Below are 20,152 nucleotides of genomic sequence, written 5' to 3' on the forward strand. Positions count from 1 at the left end.
CATTAGGGTCATCATTTGAAAAGATATTAAAGTCATCAAAAATTGTCACCCTTGAGATTATGTACTTACATAAACATGTGTGTCCAAGTGTGTGTACATGTGCGCATGCCTCACTAGATGGCAGTGTAACACACAATTCAACTTTTATTTGGTGTACTGCACAAACTATACACATTGTTGTTGATATATGCCATTATTGAACACTGTCATTGTTAGTCATTTAAAACATAGCTAATCAAATATTCAGTTAATTAGGTTGGTCATTATGTGATTTTATCCTGTACCAGAATCTCTAAATAACTGTAGGGTGGACTAGTACAATAATGTATGACTTAACACTAATTATTACCTGTATCATTCATCACACATGAACACAAGAGTAACATTAAAATCTTTAAATGTGAAATGAATTCACAGGCATTTTAAAATTGCCTGAAACAATAAACCTGAACAATATATCTGTGTCTGGATGTATCAAAATAATGTTTTCCTGACCCTTTTCCATTTTTTCACAGAAAAATGATAAGAATGCATGGTAATACTTTACAATGACCTGATTCCACTTTATTAACCTGTGTATTAATCTATGGAACCGTATTGTAGGTAGGTAATAATACTGTGTTAGTATTAACACCTAATCTATTTGCAATTTATCATATTTATGTATTTATTTATTTATTTATTTATACATTACTTTTCCATCGGTTGATAAACAGGTTAATAAACTGGAATAAAGGTCGGTGTAAAGTGTTGCTGAATTTACTGCTTCTCACCCTAAGATTCATCTCATATTATCATCTTCCACCACATTATCTCTAATAAAACAACATCCAAACTGAGGCCATAAAATGATGCAAGATTTTATGATTAGATTGGTTCTGTTATATCCCCCTTGGGCCTAGCAGAGGCTCAGAGAGAGAGAACACATTAAATGCCCAACAAAATCAACGTCCACTCTTAGCATTATATGATGCACAAAACCCCAAACTATTTCTCTTTAAGACTAAACACCACTTTCACACCAGGTGTTTCACTGTGGGCCTTCAGCTTGTTGCAGGCCGGATCAGTCATTCTGATGATCCCCCACTTTCACAGCTCATTAGCTCATTAGTGGTTGTCTGATTGATGTCACCAGACAGACGGCTGGATGACTCAGAGCAGAGGGAGATGATGATTATGATTAACTCTGCATAGAGATAAAACCAAAACCCACACATTCAACTGCTTCAACAAAACACCTTCATTCTCAGAGAAATGTTTCAACCAGAGCGTCAAACGAATTAAGACCTTTGTGGATTTTTGCCCAAAGGTAGCCTACATATTCTCTCAGCGGTATGCAGAACATTGTGAAATCATTTCAACCAAAGAAAATATACATACATAGTGCATCTCTGAACTGTTTTATATATAGATAACAGCAGCAGATATAATCTCTTTAAAGCAAATAACCTGCCAGTTTTAAATTTGCTGTTGAACAAGTAAACAGCCAAAATACATGAAAGGACATTTTATGATAGTGTGAAAAAGCAAAAAAAATACTTTCTCATGGTTTGGTTGGGCCTGAACCTTCAAAATAATGATACATTGTAAACTATATTGATACATTATTGAAAAACTGCAATAATTTGACAGTTTTAACTTAAGGATGTCTCACTCAGAGGTTTTGAGGCAGCACTCTGTGTGAACCTGCAAATGTCTTACAGATGCTGCCATTGTGAAAGTCCCACCTTTTCCATGCTCACCGAAGTGCTGCCACACTGTTGCACAGAGAGGAACTGCTCGGGAAAAGGCTTCATTAATGATGCAGGATTGTGTGTGTGGAATCTGCCCTCTACTATATTACTCCAATCCTGCGGTGACACATCCTAAACTTTAGATGGCAGCACACTTACATCCTTGGTATATACTGTAGTTAATGTAAAAGACAATAGGTCTGCTTTTATTATCATCATGAGGGCTAATAGAGGCATGAAAATACATATTTAACAACTGTGCTAAAGGTTATTATACTTAGAATATTATTATACATCCAGTACATATTGGCAGACACACTTGCTGCCCACACATGCCCTTTACAGTATATAGTACAGAACATGCAAACTTGTAGCAACTTATACTGTAATAGCTTGTCAAAATGCAATACAATATCCTTCAAAGTGGGCTGAATATGTAATAAACCTTGTAAATGTATTAAATTGCAAGATAATGTAACAACATTACATGATTACATTACCAGCAATTGTTACCTCATAAGGGGTGTAATAGATTTTTGACTCATGATATAATTATAAATATGGACTAATAATGTAGATGTAAGATGTTACATTCTTTTTATTCTTATGAGCTATTAGATTATAAGCTTCAACATTTATGGAGTAATAATTGATTGTTAATGTGATGTTGTCCAGCAGATTATTACATTAACAGTTTTTATTACATATTCAACACTTTTAGAGGGACACATTTTGACAAGTTAACTGGCAGTTATGATATTATCAATTGCGACACAGCTTGCACATGGTGTGTGGTGCTTCTTCTCCTAAAATATTAAAGCTTACCATCTCATTCAATTAGTCTCACTGCTGCGGCACAGAGAAGTGACTTGACCCCAAAGAGATAACAGCTCTCACATGTACTGTAAGAGCATTAATAGACCTACCGCGTATGCTTCATTTATATTTACACTATGAAGAGGGTTGGTCATTCCTGTGATCACGATTTGCACTCAGTTCACAAGAGTATTCCCATTGCTCTGTGTAAGCTCCAGGTTGCTTGGTGTTTTTGGGAGGGTTCCTCAAATTGCACTCAGATGCACAACTGAGCAGTCAGTTTTCCAAGACAGTGTATTATTTGAGGGTGATTACCCATTGACAGGAAAAATAACCCCTGCAATAGATCAGTCAGTTGCTTGACTGATCTATTGCAGGGGTTATTTTTCCTGCCAAGGACTCAAAATGTATAAATTCATTGTCACCCTAAAACTCTTGTCCGTTGGGAACACACCAGAGACAGAAGATGCAGAACATTTTGGGTTCATAGTTTAAGGTCTCGCTTTAGTTCGTCCAGGCATGAGGGATCTGTAGCAGTCTGTGTTTACAGTCAATGCACTGTGGTGTGTGGTCTTTAGGCTGTGTGTGAAGTGATATCTACGATAAAATACAGCACAAGTTGTAACACCAAATAGACTGGTTTCATTGCAAGGACATCTAAAGCAATGTTTTGTCTTCCCTTGGTGGTTTGATGCGTCTTCGGCATTGGATATCCGAACTTCAGGACAACCAAACAAGTCGTAACATTGAATCGAGTGAAAGAATACAATATTCTCTGCCTGGAATGATAGATAGCTGACAGTTGCTGCTGCATGTGCTGCCTACAGTATCTGTGCCCAGTGCTGTGTGGTCTGGCACTGGGAGACGCTTCCTTATGCATTGTGTTCCTGCTGACAGCTGGGGGGAAGTGGGCACATGCACCAGAAGCAGCTGCAGGTCAGGGTCATGTTTGGGACGAGGTTTTTCAGAATCTTCCAGCAGCCTCTCAATTCAGCGTACCTAAAGTTTAACAGGCCCACGTGTCATTGTCTCCATCGTGAGTTATAGAGATGTTCTGTACAGTGTCTCCACACTTTGATTGGCTTGTTCCAGACTGGGGTTTATTTGGATTTTGCTGTTCAACATTAAAAGACGGTTTGAAACTTCAGTTGTGTCTTTACTGTTATTTGTGTTATGTGTTTGTTTTTTTTGTTTCGTCTGAGGTGAGATGTTTTTTATCATTCCCTTTTTTCTTTGACCCACATGCACAAATTTGTGTTTCTTTTTCTCCTTTCAGGGTTTACTCATTCTGATTTATTACTGTGCTAAGAAAGAAACAAACAACCAAACTAAAAATTGAAATGTTAGGATTATAAAACTGCTTCAAACTGTGCAGTGCACTGAAACTGAATCCAACAACATCAGACAGCTGTGTGCATGTTGAAGACAGGTGGTTTAGTACGCTCCAGACAGGTAACAGTATGCTGCCATACTTCAGGTGTTAAGTATATCAACGATATTAACTGTTCATTGCAGTAAAATAGTTCTTAAGCCGCAGTCAAAATGAGCCTGAAGAAACAGCAAAGGAGTTATGAAGCTATGAAGACAGACACTCTATTATCATAACAGCACTTTGAACGTTTTAAAAAGGATAATGGCATAGGACACACAAGTCAATTAAAGCGCTCTCTCTCTCTCTCTCTCTCTCTCTCTCTCTGACTCTCTCTCTCTCTCTCTTCCTCTCTCTCTGTCTCAGAAGTAAACTGATGCTCAGATGATTTATTCATTTGCCCAACCCTGTTTCATTGCTTTTGGAATCTAAGTTGGAGCTACTTCCTTCTCTCCTCTCTCTCTCTCCCTCTCTTTCCTCTCTCTCTCTCTCTCTGTCTCTCCCTCTCTCTCTCTCTCTCTCTCTCTCTCTCTCTTTCTCTCTCTCTCTCTCTCTCTCTACCTCTAGCATCCATCTGGGATGCATCATCAACATCAGGCCCGATATTAAACTCCAGATGACAATAGCTCTCATTTAGATGGAACCAGGTCAGAGAGAATAAGGCAGCAGGGTTACAAGCTCTCTGTCTGTTATCTTGATAATCTAACCCTATAATCTGAGTGAGATGTCTGAGAATCAATTTGGATTTCATCATGTACATGTTACAATATGTACGTATATTATGTAATATGTTATACTATTTCAAATTTAACAAGAAGTGAAAGGTCTCTGTATGCTCAGTTAAGACTATTGAAGTAGGCAGATTTAATGATGTTTCTGAGGAAAATAGCTTATGCCTGTTGTGCGATCTGAGAGAAATTGAGAATGAGTCCCATTTTCTGTTGTATTGTACATATTATGATGATTCAGGAGCTACAATTTTTCATGAAATGGCTAAACAAACTTCTGGAGTGGAGATGATGAAAAATTGGTGCTGGTTGCTGTTCAACTTTGATGTTTTTAAACTTGTAAATTTTGTCACTACAGCGTGGAAGAGAAGGCAAGATGGATTATTTGTGGAGGTTTATCTGAGTTGAGGTTGTGTTATTTGTGATTTACCTGTAACATGGTGTTCTTGCTGTTGAATTTCACATATTTATCCTCTGCTATTTTCTTTCTTTCTGGCTTTCAATTTGTTTATACAGTATTTTGGCTCATACCAGCTATGTAAGAAAACAGTTTTGGTGTGGGATGAACATTGTTGACATGCATAACACATAAATAAATAAAATCAAAATCAAAATGTATACCATGAATACCCTGCAATGCAAAATTGGAGTCCCTTGTCAATTTGTTGCATCCTGTTGGGCTTTTACTGTGGTGTCACATAATGGGAAAGACATCTGTCTCCGCTTTCAGACTGTAGGACCCCATTTCCCCACTTTTGCACCCTGCAGGAATAGACTAGAATAGACTATAGTAGAATAGAATAGAATAGAATAGAATAGAATAGAATAGATCTTTCTCTCTGTGAATAACGTGGCTGTTTGACTATTACAGAGGCTCACCTATCTGTTATTCCCTCTTCCTTTTTATGTTAATCAACTTCAGTTTTTATTCCTTCCTTTACATTACATCAAACACAATGTTGGCTTGATAAAAACAGGCATCATGTCACATACAGCAGATTCCTTGATTTCTTCAGGGAGGAGGAGGGGGAGAGAATATTTTATACAACTTTTCAATGTCAAATCTATATGTGAGAGAGGGAGACTGATGAATGATTTCCAGATTGAGGGTCTTGTATTTGAAGGAACTCTTCCTTCCTTTGCTAACAAAGTATTGTATCCAGGTCACACAACAAAAGCCTTTGGCTCAGGTGTTTCCTCTCTGGCCACAATGAAGGTGGAAGGCGGCTGACCCTCTGGCTAATTTCATGAGACATATGGCTTTCTTTTAGACACATCCTCTGTAAACTTCCTCCCAGCTTCACATCAATGCATGATGCATTAGTGGCTGCACAATCTGCCTGGAGTCTATCAGTTTGTCAGTGTTATGGAGTATGGATTATTATTTTTCCTGCTCTTTGAAAAGCCACAACCGTATGATCTTTCATCCTTGATTCAAATATTTCCAGATGATTAGGCTTCTTCCCCAGGCAAGAGATTGGTTTCTGTGAAATTGTTATATGCTGCTGTAGCCAAATCTCACTCGTCCATAACAAATTATGGATCCCCATTCCATCCCAGTTTGAATGGGATTTAGAGTGTCGTGGGAGGCTCACTCATTGGAGGAAATTGGATGGGCAACGTAAGCGCTCCTCTTGAATGAGAAAAAGGAGAGAGGAAAAAAAACGGGCTGAACAACACGCACTGCTTACAGTAGCCTAACCCAGCAGCGGTCGCTGGGAGAGACGGACTGACTGACTCTCTCGTTACATCCAAAAGGACCTCATTATCATTTTTGGAGTAAACAAATATCCGTCATCAGGAGTTTTCATTGCAGATTTCGCGTCAGGACAAGACGCGCACATTCCACAGCAGGATTTGCGCATCTCCAATTACAAATTGTTTTCTCCTCTCCTCGAGAATGCTGTTTTTATTTCCCAGCTTAGTGTAGTGGCCCAAGTGATAGTTTTCATAGTCATGCTTGATCGGCGATTGACGAAGCGATTTATTTGAAATTCTTGCAATTCAAAATGGAACAACAGCTCTCCAAACCAGAACGCAAAAACATGGACGCGTGCTTGAGACGTCTGAAGCAAGAACTGGTATGTTCTGTTGTATCTATACTTATATTGCGATAATAGAGCATAATCTAATGTTGTCTATTGTGTAGTAGCAGAAGAGTAGTGTACTGCTGTACATTTTGAACATGTATACAATTTTTAATTATGCAAACTTCACTAGACAGTGGACGCGTTAACAATTAATTGTTCAAAACACCTTGAAAAAAACATGTAATGTGCTTTGTTTACTGTGCATATTAATGTGTCCTGGCATATTAATGACTCTAATATTCTATTTTTTGTATTATTATTATTTTTTTTTCTATCGGGTGAGAGGGGGTGCATGAGTGATGGGAAGAGCGAGGGTTTTTTGCATTCGTATTAATCTGTGTAGGCTTAAAGCTTTAGGCAGAGCAGAGGCATGTGTACATTCCCCCTCCCCGTCCACGCATCTGGGACAGATGTTCATTTAAGCTTAATGACCTAAAGACAGTCTTTTGTAATCTCCTAAGGAAGGACTTTGCTTTCATAGCTCCATCTGTGGCAAGCTGTGGGTTCTTGCACCTGCGGTTTTATTTTGGGAAAAAAGAAAAGATGTATATTTTGCTCTGTTGCTGTAGTACATTTTAATCATGTATTGCAATAGACTGCTGTGAGGTCTTGCTTTCACAGGGGACTCAGTGGCATTTTCAGTCATGTTTAATGCAATGAGGTTCATCACATATGCCCTAAAAGAATTTGACACTCTCCCTTAATTAATATGTTTGTATACATTTCTCCACTCCTCTAATAAACAAATGTGTTTGATGGTAGCAAATTGAGAGTGCCATCTTTCACCCCCTTCTTTGAAATGTAAAAACAAAATCTGGAAGCTTACCCTCACACCCAAATCTTTTGGCAGTAACACACTGTAGACCCATTTTCAAAGGAGCCTTAACTGGCACAGATTTCTTTTGGAATCATCTTCAAAGCAGTTTTTTTTTTCTCTCTACCCAGCCACTGGCCCACAGAAAAAGCTAGCGTGGCTGCGTGTTTTGCAACATGATCAGCTCTGTGACTTCTTGATTCTCTGCTCCAAATTAGCCACACGTCTGTCAAGTGGCACTTCAGATTTGGGAGCTATAGCAGACCTGATGCCAGGGGCACATGTTGTGCTATAGCTGCCATATCGCAGTTTGGTAACATAATAGAAAAGTGTCGTGCCATGCCTGGGATCAAACAAAAGAACCGATAGCAGATGCCGGTTAAAAAGCTGAGGCAGTCTCCCCTGCACAGGACCATGTGGGACACAATCTGTTGCAGTGTCTTGTTCCGAAAACGAGGGGTGCCGGTGCCAAGGTTGTCACTTTTCTTTCCACTGTGACTGATTTCCATCCAGTGCCCATTGGAGAGTGGCAAACAGGTTCCATCTGCAATTAGAAATCACAAACATCTTTCTCCCTACAGCCGCCATACAGCCGTGATGCAACTGAGTTAGTAATGAAGCTCTTCCTTAGCAGTGGTGACTACTCTTCAAAGACTGTGATGTGCAGTGTAAATGTTCACCTTTATGTAATTTGTAAGCACTTATCCTAAGTCTCTCCGAATAAGACCCTCTGCCAAAAGGGGAAAATGTATGGAGTTGAGCCCGCAGTGCTAGAGAAAGGAAATGTGAGCCTGCCTGGCTTTCAAAGCCTCATGCAACAGTGCAGTAAATTACAGCTCTGAAGTTAATACTCAGCCAAGGTTTAAAAACAACTGAAGAGCCCTCACCAGCAGAACCGCACTATACTCCTTAAGCCTCTTTAATAAGTCCATAGAATCCTACCAGGACCTTGAGAACCTGCTGCCTCTAAAAGAAGAAGAGCGTCATATGAAAGTGTGAACACTGTCTGTCTGGGGTCAGGAGGGGTCAGTCTGTGTGGGGTAGCAGGTCAAGCTTGAACATTTGACCTTTGACCTGACCGGGCCTGGGGCTATTTGTCCCAACTGCTGACCAGAGCTACTGCACCCCTGACACTGAAAATCAACCCTGGCAGATTGGTTTTCAAGTCAGGAATGTATCAGAATTTAAACAGGTTGTTATTTTTCTACTTGTATTACTCTAACTGAAATCAGTGTTTATCAAAAGACTGCCAACTTCCCTTTGTTATTATATAAAGCACTGTAAGCGCTGCAATCTTTAGGGAATAATGCTAACAATGAGATATTTTAAGCTCAGCATGAGTCACTATTCATAAACAGAATAGGAGTCATGAAAAGAAAAAAAGATAAGCCCTCCCTTCCTCCTTGGAGTTGAAGACACAAACGCTAACGTGCCCCTGAGTCATCTTGTCTAAATGTCGGGTTCACACCTGCACCACAGTGACATTTCACAAACTAAAGCGTAAATCAAACCTTTTGATATCGACACTGGTGCACCTAATTTCACGTGCACGCTCCTTTATCCCTTTCACACCTGAGGCACTTTTCAAACGTAACTGTCACCTCGGAATTCAACACCAAAGCCGGTGTACATGAGGTCATGGAATCTGAGAAAAACACGCATAAGTGCCAAACCTATGGTGTGTGGCAAGCTTGTGTGCCGCAAAGTTGCATGTTCTTTGTTACATTCAGGGCATGGGATCAGAGAGTAGTAGTTTAACTTTCAGCTCGTTTGTTTTGTGCCTCTCCTATGGCTCCTATTCCCCAACCTGCCCTTCCTTCCCCCTGGCTAAAATTGGCCCAACTCTTGGTGGCAGCTGTGCGGTTTGCATGTATGATCATTGTGTTTGAGATGGAACCGATAACCTTTCAAAAGGTCTGTTTATCGTTCTGCACTGCGCACACAGGCTGCTTCATAATGGCTCACAGGGGAGGTAAAAAAAAAAAAAAAGAAAGTTACTACCCAAGATGTCACGATATAAATTGAATTAGAATTTATCGTGTCCAGAGATAGTTGAGCGGTTAAGTCTGCCACACGTGTGACTCCGCTGGAATAGGATCAAATCCTGCGCCTCCCCTATACTCTCTCTCCCTCTATGTCCCTTGAAGAAAAAACCCATTCGAATTTGTTGAATATTTGTTATGAGTAATGCTCTACATGAGGATTAGATCAATATTGTATGGATGGAGAACAGGCTATGCACATGCACTGCCCACACACACAAGGCGCTGACGTCAGCTGCTTTGCTATCAAGCGTCTATCTAATGATTTCGGCCTCCAATGAAGATTGCCAGCCAGGATGACTACAGATTGAGTCCCAGACCATCTCTAAATATTATCTGCCAGTGACGATGATATGGATTCTAATCAGTCTATTTCTACCATAGCAGCGTCATTTATTTTAGCGGGGAAACTAGTCATCAAGCCACCTCCATCATCAAAAAGGCCAGCAGGGGGTCTTTGCTGCTGACAGTAACATTGCTGATAGATTTTTAAAATTGATTCGGTGTTAAACTAATTACTGATTTTACCTTCTACGACCAATAATATGTTATATGATGAGACACATGCATGGGAAGCATTGTATACTGTAGAGTGGGTCATAGTCACAGTAATCAACATATTAAACATTACAAGTAGAAAATTCTGGAAAGGATTTGGATATCATTACTAAAAGTCCAATCCTACATGAGATTCTAAAAGAGGCATGTATTACACACCCTCGCTCCTCTCCTGCACATGACCCTAGCGGCTTTTGGACAAAACAGGGTCACGATATAACTCTTAGGCATGAATGTTAGAGAGGCATTCATGCCCTTTTTAAACAGTGATTTGTTTCTTCACTGAACGTTGCACAGCCGCCTTGCCCTCCGGATCGTGACCCAGGGTCTTTCCACAGTGGTCTGTGGCGTGTCCAGCAGTACAGTCACAGAGCCGCTCTCTGTATCCCCGGGACAGAGATCCCATTCCTGTCCTTGACCCACACAGCCCACCATTCATTTTTAATGAGGGTGGAGGGAGGGTGGGATAAGCTAGCTGCATCTAGCCTGCTCCTACTAAACAGGAAGAGCTTTTGGGTCTGATAACCTTGGCCTCACTATTTCCTCCACTCCGGCCAACAACAACAATATAAACACCAACAGTGAATGGCCTCTACTTTATGGCCGACTGTGGAATGGAAGAGTGTGGTGGTTTGTGTTTGGTTGCAGTGTGCGTTCGTGTGTTTATTTTCCCCTATTAATCCAGTTAAAAGCGTGTCAATGAGGTTCTTTGAACAAAACATGCAAGCACACACATACACGCCTTCAAATATACACTGACACATTCAAGCATGGCATGTGTAGATATGTGTGGATATGTGAGTTAAGTGTGCTGTGCTGGCACAGTGCATTTATTTTCCCCCCTCAGCTGAAGGTGATATGCCACAATGAAGGCAGAGAGCTCAATCTCAACAGACAGCCGAGAAGTAGCATTGATTTATTTATACTTAGTGGTATTTAATTCACTTTCATGCATACTGAATGGTTTTTGGATGCATCTTTATGATAGCTGTTAAAGAAATAACGCTCAGATCTTCTGGATGTTAGGTTTTCAGTCACTGCCTTGACATTACTTAATAAAATGAAGAAGCGTCATGATGGTATTTTTTTTTTTCTTTTTAATGGCCAGAAGTTTTTAATGAGCCTCCATCCAAAATTAATTCAAGACTGGCAGCTATTGTTCTTAAACTTTGAAGCATTCAGGCCTTAATTGGCAATTATATCCGGTTGGTTGGCATCACCGCAGCAGGAAGACGAAGTGGGGGAAGGGGAATGGCTGGACAGCCCTTGTTTGTTAGATTCATTCAGCCTCTTCTTTTGATCAATAGTTTTTCACTCACGTGCTTCTCTAAAATGATCCTTCACAGGAATAGATGCTTGATGGATGAAATGGCGAAAATCACAGGAGACTTTGGTTCAGAAATAAGACGTCACTGTGCTTCGCAAGATTGGGTTAATGATGGCAGTGTTTCATCAATTCCCTGCGGTCACAATTCCATCCCAATTTTCTGAAGTTTTTTTCATTAAATTAGACTAGAGAGACATTTTTCTCATCTCCATTTACCCTGAGTAAGACCTTAAGGTACTAAGCTAGGTCCTGTCACGTCTGTTTCTTCTCTTTCTTTAGCTTAATGAGGCCCTCAGATGATTAACACATTGTGAGAGTGAGACATCTCAGGATCTTCGCTAAACGTTAAAACGTCATCGCCAAAACTAGAAACTGCCTTGGGACATTTAGTCACATTCAGCATCTCAGCTAACGCCAGAGTGAAAATTGAAAAGGCTGACATATTTGGGCCACAAAGTTCAGCCTTGAGATGCCAACGGTGGAGCGCCTTGAGTTAGTTGGCATGGTAAGGTGGGATAATAGGGTTTAGTTTACTACTGTTCCACTGTTTGTTCCCCATGGCACAATATGAATTATTAATGCCGCCTTAGAATAGAAATGCCAGTAAACAACTCAATGTGCTTTAAATAACCAGCGGGAACGCCTGCTTTTTGGGGATAATGGAAAAGTTGCATGTGAGTGTTAAATTAGGGTGTTTTAGCTAGCATGTGCAAACAGGTTGGCCATTTAGACTGCATGAGAATAGTATGGGTAGGAGATAATATTTCAACAACAAATTTAATACACTTTAAGTGGTCCAACTTTCACCAGAAACTTAGAGTACAGTAATCCCTTGAATCTCCCCAGCATAATCTTGCTGAGTGTTACGGAAGCCACATGTCTAACTCCGAAGATGTAATGACAAAACACAACTCTGCGTGTCATCCTATCATAAGACTTGTTGAACTTTGAAGTGGCTGAAGGTAAACCATAATTATGCGCTCTTTCCCAGCCTCTCCCAGGACACAGCCAATTATAACTAATGAAGTCAGCCATATGTGTAAGGCATGAAGACATGAGACAACCTGATTGTGCTAATTACACGTACCTTCACAGCCTATTTTAGCAAGCCAGGGGGAAACAAAGTGCCTTTTGTTCCCAGCATATGCATTGACAGGCTTATTATGGGATCTTGGAGGCTATTCGTTACGCCCCTGTGCACCTACCTATCCATATGCTGCTGATGAGCACTATGATGTAACCCAGAGGTCTCAAAGGAAATGACAGCTGTAAAGCACTGAATGGCTTTTTAGGTAGAGTCCATGTGTAATAAACTATACCTAATGAAGAAATTGTCACTGTTTTGTGAGGTTTTATTTAGGCGCTGTTGCATTTTGATGCATTTTGATTTTAATTTTGGACTAGCAATCATAAGGGAGATATGTGTTGTTGCCTTTTTTTTCAAATGGTAGCTATCTCATTTTGGAACTCTGCATATCTTCTCATGGTTGGGAATTTATTTTTGATCTAAATATAGGCCATGAATGTTTGTTATCTATTACATTTTCCCAGCTCCCATGATAGTGTGGCACAAAATGCTTGGGAAAAATATCATTTATCTCCCATATTCTGCAGCAACATTCCCTTCTCACGGTGCTTAGAGCGCTTTGTTTATGATGCTATACTGTCAAACACAGTTGTTTTACACAGCTACTTTTCCCACCCGGGGTCACAATCACTGCTCCCCCAAGATTAGTATCACTGCCTGGTGTTGTTGCACCTATAACCCCCCCTCCTTCCTATATGCCCCCCCCCCCACTGTTCTTATGGTGTCATCCATAATTGAATCCATCAACAGTTCCCTCTTCGACATCTAAACATATGGCAAGGGTCCCCCCTCCCTCCTCCCCTCTCCCTCCCCTCTCCCTCCCACCATCCCAGCCCTACTCGTCCGGCTGACACCCCAATCCACTTCCACTGCTGCTGGCTGTGACTGTCACCACCCGCCCACTCCCACTCTCCCTCTCCCTCTCGCTGTCCCCTCTCTCCTCTCCTCTCCTCTCTCTCTCCCCTCTCATTGTCAGTCCGTTTCCGCCTGAGTGACCCCACCCCCACTGTTAGGGATTATAGTCTAGACGGGCAGCGCTGATTGGCTGCCCCGTCTGGCAGTGTCCCCCCATTGGAGAGAGATACATATAGGGGCAGTCAGAGCGATCCGTTTGAAAGGTGAGAGGACAGTGACAGACTGGCAGAGGTACAGACAAACAATAACAGAGAGGCAGACAGGGACTCCTCCTCCCTGCCTTTGTGAAAGTTTATACAAGGTAAGGAGATTTATGGGTATTGATTTCTAAAGATTTATGATGTTTGGTGCATAGAATGGGCAATGATGAGTCTTGAAAGTTGGCAAGGCAGTTGAAAGACATGGAAAGTTGTTTTGTTTAGTTTTGTTTTTTCACAGATATTTAATCTCATTTGACAGTGCTGAAATCAAATTGCTAGCTTGTTTGTTCTCTCATAACAAAGGCATCTTGCCAAATTTTTTGTGCAATAATTTGAAATGATGTTGAGTTGACAGTCAAAATTGTGCTGCAGTTAGACTGATGGATCGTGAGTGACAATTTTTGTTTTGAGCGAAAAATAAAAACAAGTGAATTGTCGATCAGTGTGCTGTTGATATGAACTTGTGCTTCTTTATAAGTTTCAGTAACTTTCTCACCAACATTTTCCCATAGACTCTGGCACACTTTTCAAAATTCCTTGCATGCTTTCGCTCTCATTTTCCCACAGATGTTTTGAAAAGGGAGGGTTCCTGGCAGGTTTGCCTCATCTGTCAGTTATTACCTTTACCTCTGTGTGTGTATGTGCTTTGATGAGCATATAACCGTCGCCATGTCAAGAGAAAGATTCAAAGTCAAAGTTACGGTGCATAATGATTCAGGCTAACAAGTTAAGACACAGGTCAGGATGCTGCCTCGGGGCTTTCTGTCTGCCTCCAGGAGAAAACGGTTAGTCCTGGTCACATGACACATGCTCTCAGACAGATGAGAGCAGAAAGAGAGAGTAGGAGGAGAGGGATAAGAGCAGAGTGTAGGAGTAAGATTCAGAGGGAAGCCAGAGTGAAGAAAAAGATCTGGGAGCTGGGAGGAGAGAGCAAGGATCTGTGATAAGACAAACTGATGGGTGCAAAAAGAAAAATCTGAGTAGAACAGAGTGAGAAAGAGATGACAACGTTGAAAGTCTACTCTACAGCTGTCATGGGCTAGGATCCTTTCTCATGCACAGGCCATATGGGGCTCTGGCCTGTCATTCAAAACTAGGTCACATGACCCATAATTAAAAAAGGTGTGCAACAACAGAGTCTAATATCGAGACAAAGAGCATGCTTATTCATTGTGCTGTGATGGTGAATACTGTAATTTTTATTTATTAATTCATTCATTTGATGTCTTTGATACTGTCAGTTGCTGGTGAGTAATTGGATTTGTCCCGGTGCTGAGATTAATGGTGAACATAAGGGGGGACAGTGAGGGAAATGGTCTTTGATGGATGACATGGCCCTACAGGAGGTTGAGAAGTCAAGTGCTTCAATTGATGAGTTGTACCAGGTCTTTTGTTGTTAAGCCTAACTGGATATTTCCCTGTCATTTTTGTCTCCCATCACTCTCTCTCTCTCTCTCTCTCTCTCTCTCTCTAGCTGTCTATGAAAGAAGCGGGAGATGGCCTCCATGCTCAGATGAATTCGATGATGGGAGCCCTCCAGGAACTCAAACTCCTCCAGGTTCAGACAGCACTAGAGAGCCTTGACATCTCGGGACGGCCCATTAACCGCGGGCCCCCACAACCCGCTCCACCAACGCCTCCCGCCGCCGCAGCAGCAGCAGCAGCAGCAGCAGCAGCAGCAGCAGCAGTGGCCTTAGGCGAGACTCACAGGCCCGACTTTACCCAGACCATGCCTGAGGAACCCAGCCCCAGCCCAAGTCCCATCTCAAGTCCCAGGCCATCACTGGACAGCAGAGCCACCACCAGTCGAGACGACCAGAGCCAGTCCCAACACAGGAGCAGTCTGGGAACCTCATCTTCCTCCAGCTCCAGCCTGGAAAGTGACAGCGAGAGAAGTGAGAGAAGTGAAAGAAGCGCGAGAAGCGAGAGCGTCCTCGAGTCTATACCCAGGAGGTGGTCAGGATACACCGCCCCCCAGGTGGACTTCTGTGGACCCATGGTGGGCAACCCTCCACCGGAGCCCTATCCCGATCCACTGACTGCCCGCCGTGCCCAGGTGGTGGACCTGCCTGGGATCCTGTACAGCCTCTCCAGAGAGGGTCCTTCATTAGACAGTGACTACTCCCAGGACAGCATGGACGACGGCAGCGACTGGACCTCCTCACTCATGAGCCGCAGCCGCAACCGGCAGCCCTTAGTGCTGGGGGACAACGTCTTCGCAGACCTGGTGGGCAACTGGCTAGACCTGCCCGAGCTAGAGAGGGAAGAGGAGGAGGAAGAGGAGAGGAGGAAGAGGAGAGCGGAGAGGACCGCGGATGGAGGGGCGGACAGACCGGACACACCGGCTCACCCGCTCCGTCTCAGCCGTTCACAGGAGATCTGCCGGAAGTTCTCGCTGACCACAAACATCTTCAAGAAGTTCCTGCGCAGCGTGCGGCCTGACAGGGACAAGCTTCTCAAGGAGCGGCCTGGCTGGATGGCTCCGGAGTTCCCAGAGGGAGACCTCTTCAAAAGGCCCAAGAAACTGGGTCCTAAAACTTCCAAAGGGAGCTTTTACCTGCCGTTCTGGGCAGGTGCACAGCAGGGTAAAGGCAGGCCGTGTCCACATCTAGCCGAGGCAGAGAGAAATCACCACCACCTCCCCCAGTTCCACCAGCAGCATCAGCAGCCATTTCCAGGGATTTATTTAGACAGGAGACAGCCAGAGAGCAGGCTGGAGAAAATGCAGCCGTTGTTTGACTACAACACGGCTGTGTGGGTCTGACAGTGACTCTCAGGCCCAGGCCATTAGACTGCTGCTGCTGCCAGACTGAGTGACAGGTGCTGGGGGATTTGGCTTGGCTGGAGGGGAATGAATGAGAGACTGGCATACAGTTATCTGCCTACAATGAATCGAGAGATGACGAACTTGACACCCCAACTTTTCCTCCCCACACTGAGAGATTATCAGGGCAACAGTTTGTCTGACAATCCTAAAACTTAAACCTCGTTGGCTGTCTGTGTGTGTGTGTGTGTGTGTGTGTGTGTGTGTGTGCGTGCGTGCGTGTGCAGGAGTGTTTCTGAAAGAGACAGAGAGAGAGAGGGAGAGACTTTCATAGAGAATTTCCTCCTTTGCAAGTTTTGTATAATTCACATTTCTTCTCATGAGTGTGCGCATGTATGAGTGAGTTCCCTGGACTTCTTAATAGACGGTACTTTGATATGGACAATGGGCATCTTTCTCAGAATGTCTCATTTGAGTTACGTTACCTTACAGTCATTGATAAAACATCCACTGTTTTCAGATTTGACGTTTTCACTTTATGCTACACACACACTCTCATATATCACACTTGATAGTTGTATCTATGATTAGAACACCAACTGTGGGATTGCATGGGCACTGTTTTTATAAACGACATTACAAACAGCTGTTACTGAACGCACTGCCACTGAACACATAAGCTCCCTGCTGTTTCCGTACAGGCCTAGACGTTTCATTGGGCTAATGAAGCCTTGGAAACTCAGGTTTGATTGGACCAGTCAGTCACATTCACCTTGCTCAGGGAATGAATGTTATACAGGACGCTACGAGACACTGCCACATTTAAATGGATTTGACATACACAACTTAGAGAAATCTTGCCTCATCTCATCTTGCCTGGTAAAACATACAGCAATACAGTGCATGACTAGTTTAACCATCGAATATTGCACATTAAACTTTGAGACTTGTCCCTTGTAGTGCTTGTCAGGGATGTTGTGCTTGCTGTCGTACACGAAATACTCATTTTTCTCTGCTGTGTAGACATCTTGAGTCGACTGTCAGTCCTCCTGGGTTGTGTGTTATGCAGAGAGAGAGAGGAGGTGGTAGAGACGGCACAGGCAGACAGGAGTACTGACCGACTGCCTGACTGCCATCTGGTACCCGGACGTTATGTAAAGCTTATCAGCCACAGGCTCAAAGGCGATACAGAATGGGCCCTGTCGATCCCAAGGCTTTGTGGATGAACTAAATTATGATGATGGTGTTGCATATATACACAGGTGAATACATAACAGGGCTGTCACAAGGTGAGACAATTGAGGGTGGAGGTAAAGACCCATAATCTCCATCAGACAGGTGGTTTAAGTTAAAGAGAATGGACTATCATTATGGAATTACAGTTTTTGTTGAATGTACAGAGCATTGTACATACTTGTCATCAACAAAACACAGCAGCAATAACAGGCATTTAATATCCCATCGCATGATTCTGAGATAAACTTAATCTTAATTTTTCTGCACAGATAAATATGTCACCTTACAGTAACATGTAAGCAACAGCAACACACTTGTACTTAAACCAGAGATTGCTCAGTTAATCTTTGACCTATCTATTCTCTTGTATCATAATGAATACAGTGTTTATTTTTGTTGATAAGCTATTCTAGTGTTATTCATTTCAAGGAGCATCACGATTGTCAAAAACAATCTACAGCTTCCCTCACGAATTCCCTCAGGGAAACAGATGACACTGCCTGCTCTGACCCAAAACACTATTTGTTGTTATAGAGGACCACTGTTACGCTAGGACAATCTGATACTCTATCTTATTATTAAAAAACTGTTAATTTCAGTCAGTTTGATATGATGCTAGACCAATCCATTTAGCCAACAGGAATTAGGCCTTAGGTCTTTCCAGCATCTTGGCCAGCCAATCCATATGGTGTCGTCTCAGTATTCAGGTCAACACATACATACACAGATCAGAAGGTCAAACACACACAGACAGTTTCTGCTAAGACTGTTGTGCCATAAGGCACTGTCTGAGATGTCATTTCACAGTGTGTATATTTAAATGTACAATTTCTGTCTCCCTATTTACAGCTCCCTGTGTGTAATTTTCAGCAATGTCGATATTATTCATCAAGGTTCTGCGAACCTCAAGTAGTGATTCTGTGTCATGTGCACTGTAAAACTGTCACTGACTCTTTGTAAATTAAATTTGTTTTCAGAAAGCAATTTCACTCTGTGTCTTGAATTTGGTTTGGTGCAACGACAATTCATCACAACGTCAACACATTTTGGTGCTGTATTTACACAAGTTTTCAACGTTGGTGCAGGCCGTCATATCAACATCTATTCAACATCAAAATGTTTGGTCGGGCTCTAGTGCTTTATATTCAGCACTTTTAGATGCCTTATAAGAAGCACTGCATTATCACTTTAGTGAAACAAACATTTTGTGTTTTGAGTAATGCTTTATACTTTTTGTAGATTTGAGGAAAAAAATCGAAGTAAAAAGCTCCTACTAAGAGCAGCAAAATATTAGGCCATATAGGATCAAGCTTTTGCTTTCAGCTATAGCTCTTAGTGTGATTTGGTTCTGCCCGGCTCCCTGCATTCTCAATACAGTAAAGTGCTGCATGACTAACAAGTTCATTCAGGGCAAAGCTAGCAAGTCACTGCCTGTGCATCAACTGTGCACTAAAATGATTCTAAATCGGTACCACAACTCCATCAGTGTCTTCAATAAATAAACACAGTGAACACATACTCTATTGCCCTCAATCTCATCACAGGCACTCCATGACACTCACTATGAGCCTTTTATGAGATAAATCAAACCACTATCAGCTTATCGTTTTTGCCTCCTGGCACTTTCCAGAAAGACCATTAACACCTACTGCAAAGGTCCTGGACCCAGTTTTGCAAAACCATCTTACCACAGCGATCATCTTTGGCTTGTAATAGAAATAAGGTGGCCTAACACTAAGATGCTTTTAAGAAAAGCTTTCCCTGGTCCAGTTTATGGGCTGTGTGTGCAGATAATGGTGTTAGGTCACTGATAAAGACTAACACTGGGAACTTTCTAGCCAGGATGACATTCAGCTAGCATTCAAACACTCCTGTTCAGAAAAAAAATAACTTGGCTCTTTTTTCACATATTGTATCTACATTAAACTGCTGAGGAGAGCACAAGTCTTTTGAGGGTACGTTGATGTATCCAGTTTCATATCCTGAAAATTGTAAAAAGTGAAAGTCTAACATTTTCCAACAGTAAGTTAAACCAGGTACCAAAATTTAATTTTCCTTCAGCGTCAACATCATTGCACAGGAGCACATTAGAACTTTACGTAACATTCTCCGAACAGGTCAGTGAGCATTCTAGATTAAAAAAGACGCAGCAGTCATTTTGAGACGGGCTAAGAATAATCTGCGGGTGTGCATGAGTTTGTGAGTTTGTGTGTGTGTGTGTGTGTGTGTGTGTGTGTGTGTGTGTTCAAGATACCAGATACTGAGGCAGAAAGAAGAGATTTTAATGATGTGAAACGCTTCCCAGTTCCAGTGGTGGGAATAATGTGTGTGTGTGTATGTGTGTGTGTGTATGTGTCTGTGTCTGTGTGTGTGTGTGTGTGTGTGTGTGTGTGTGTGTGTGTGTGTGTATACATATATAGATATATATCTGTGTGTACGTGTGTGTGAAGGATAACAGCTGCAACTGTAGTCC

At 42.1% G+C, this 20,152-nt stretch overlaps 1 protein-coding gene across 1 annotated transcript; it reads left to right on the forward strand.

Moving 5' to 3' along the window:
- Nucleotides 1-6,638: 6,638 nt before the first annotated feature.
- On the forward strand, nt 6,639-16,740 carry inka2 (inka box actin regulator 2). The gene is made up of 2 exons (XM_071543984.1): nt 6,639-6,727; nt 15,154-16,740. Exons 1-2 carry the CDS (start codon nt 6,656-6,658, stop codon nt 16,441-16,443), a joined length of 1,362 nt encoding a protein of 453 aa, XP_071400085.1. The 5' UTR covers nt 6,639-6,655; the 3' UTR covers nt 16,444-16,740.
- The last annotated feature ends 3,412 nt before the right edge of the window (nt 16,741-20,152 follow it).

Source organism: Centroberyx affinis, unplaced genomic scaffold, assembly GCF_046629955.1.
Source record: "Centroberyx affinis isolate AG114_WGS23_722 - 3 ecotype Tasmania unplaced genomic scaffold, CSIRO-AGI_Caff_v1 ptg004430l_1, whole genome shotgun sequence".
Lineage (NCBI taxonomy): Eukaryota > Metazoa > Chordata > Actinopteri > Beryciformes > Berycidae > Centroberyx > Centroberyx affinis.

Excerpts from the sequence above, each read along its gene's own strand:
- inka2 (XM_071543984.1), top strand. The coding sequence starts at position 6,656 with ATGGAACAACAGCTCTCCAAACCAGAACGCAAAAACATGGACGCGTGC. Across the intron at positions 6,728-15,153 it reads GACGTCTGAAGCAAGAACTG|CTGTCTATGAAAGAAGCGGG; the intron begins GTATGTTCTGTT and ends CTCTCTCTCTAG.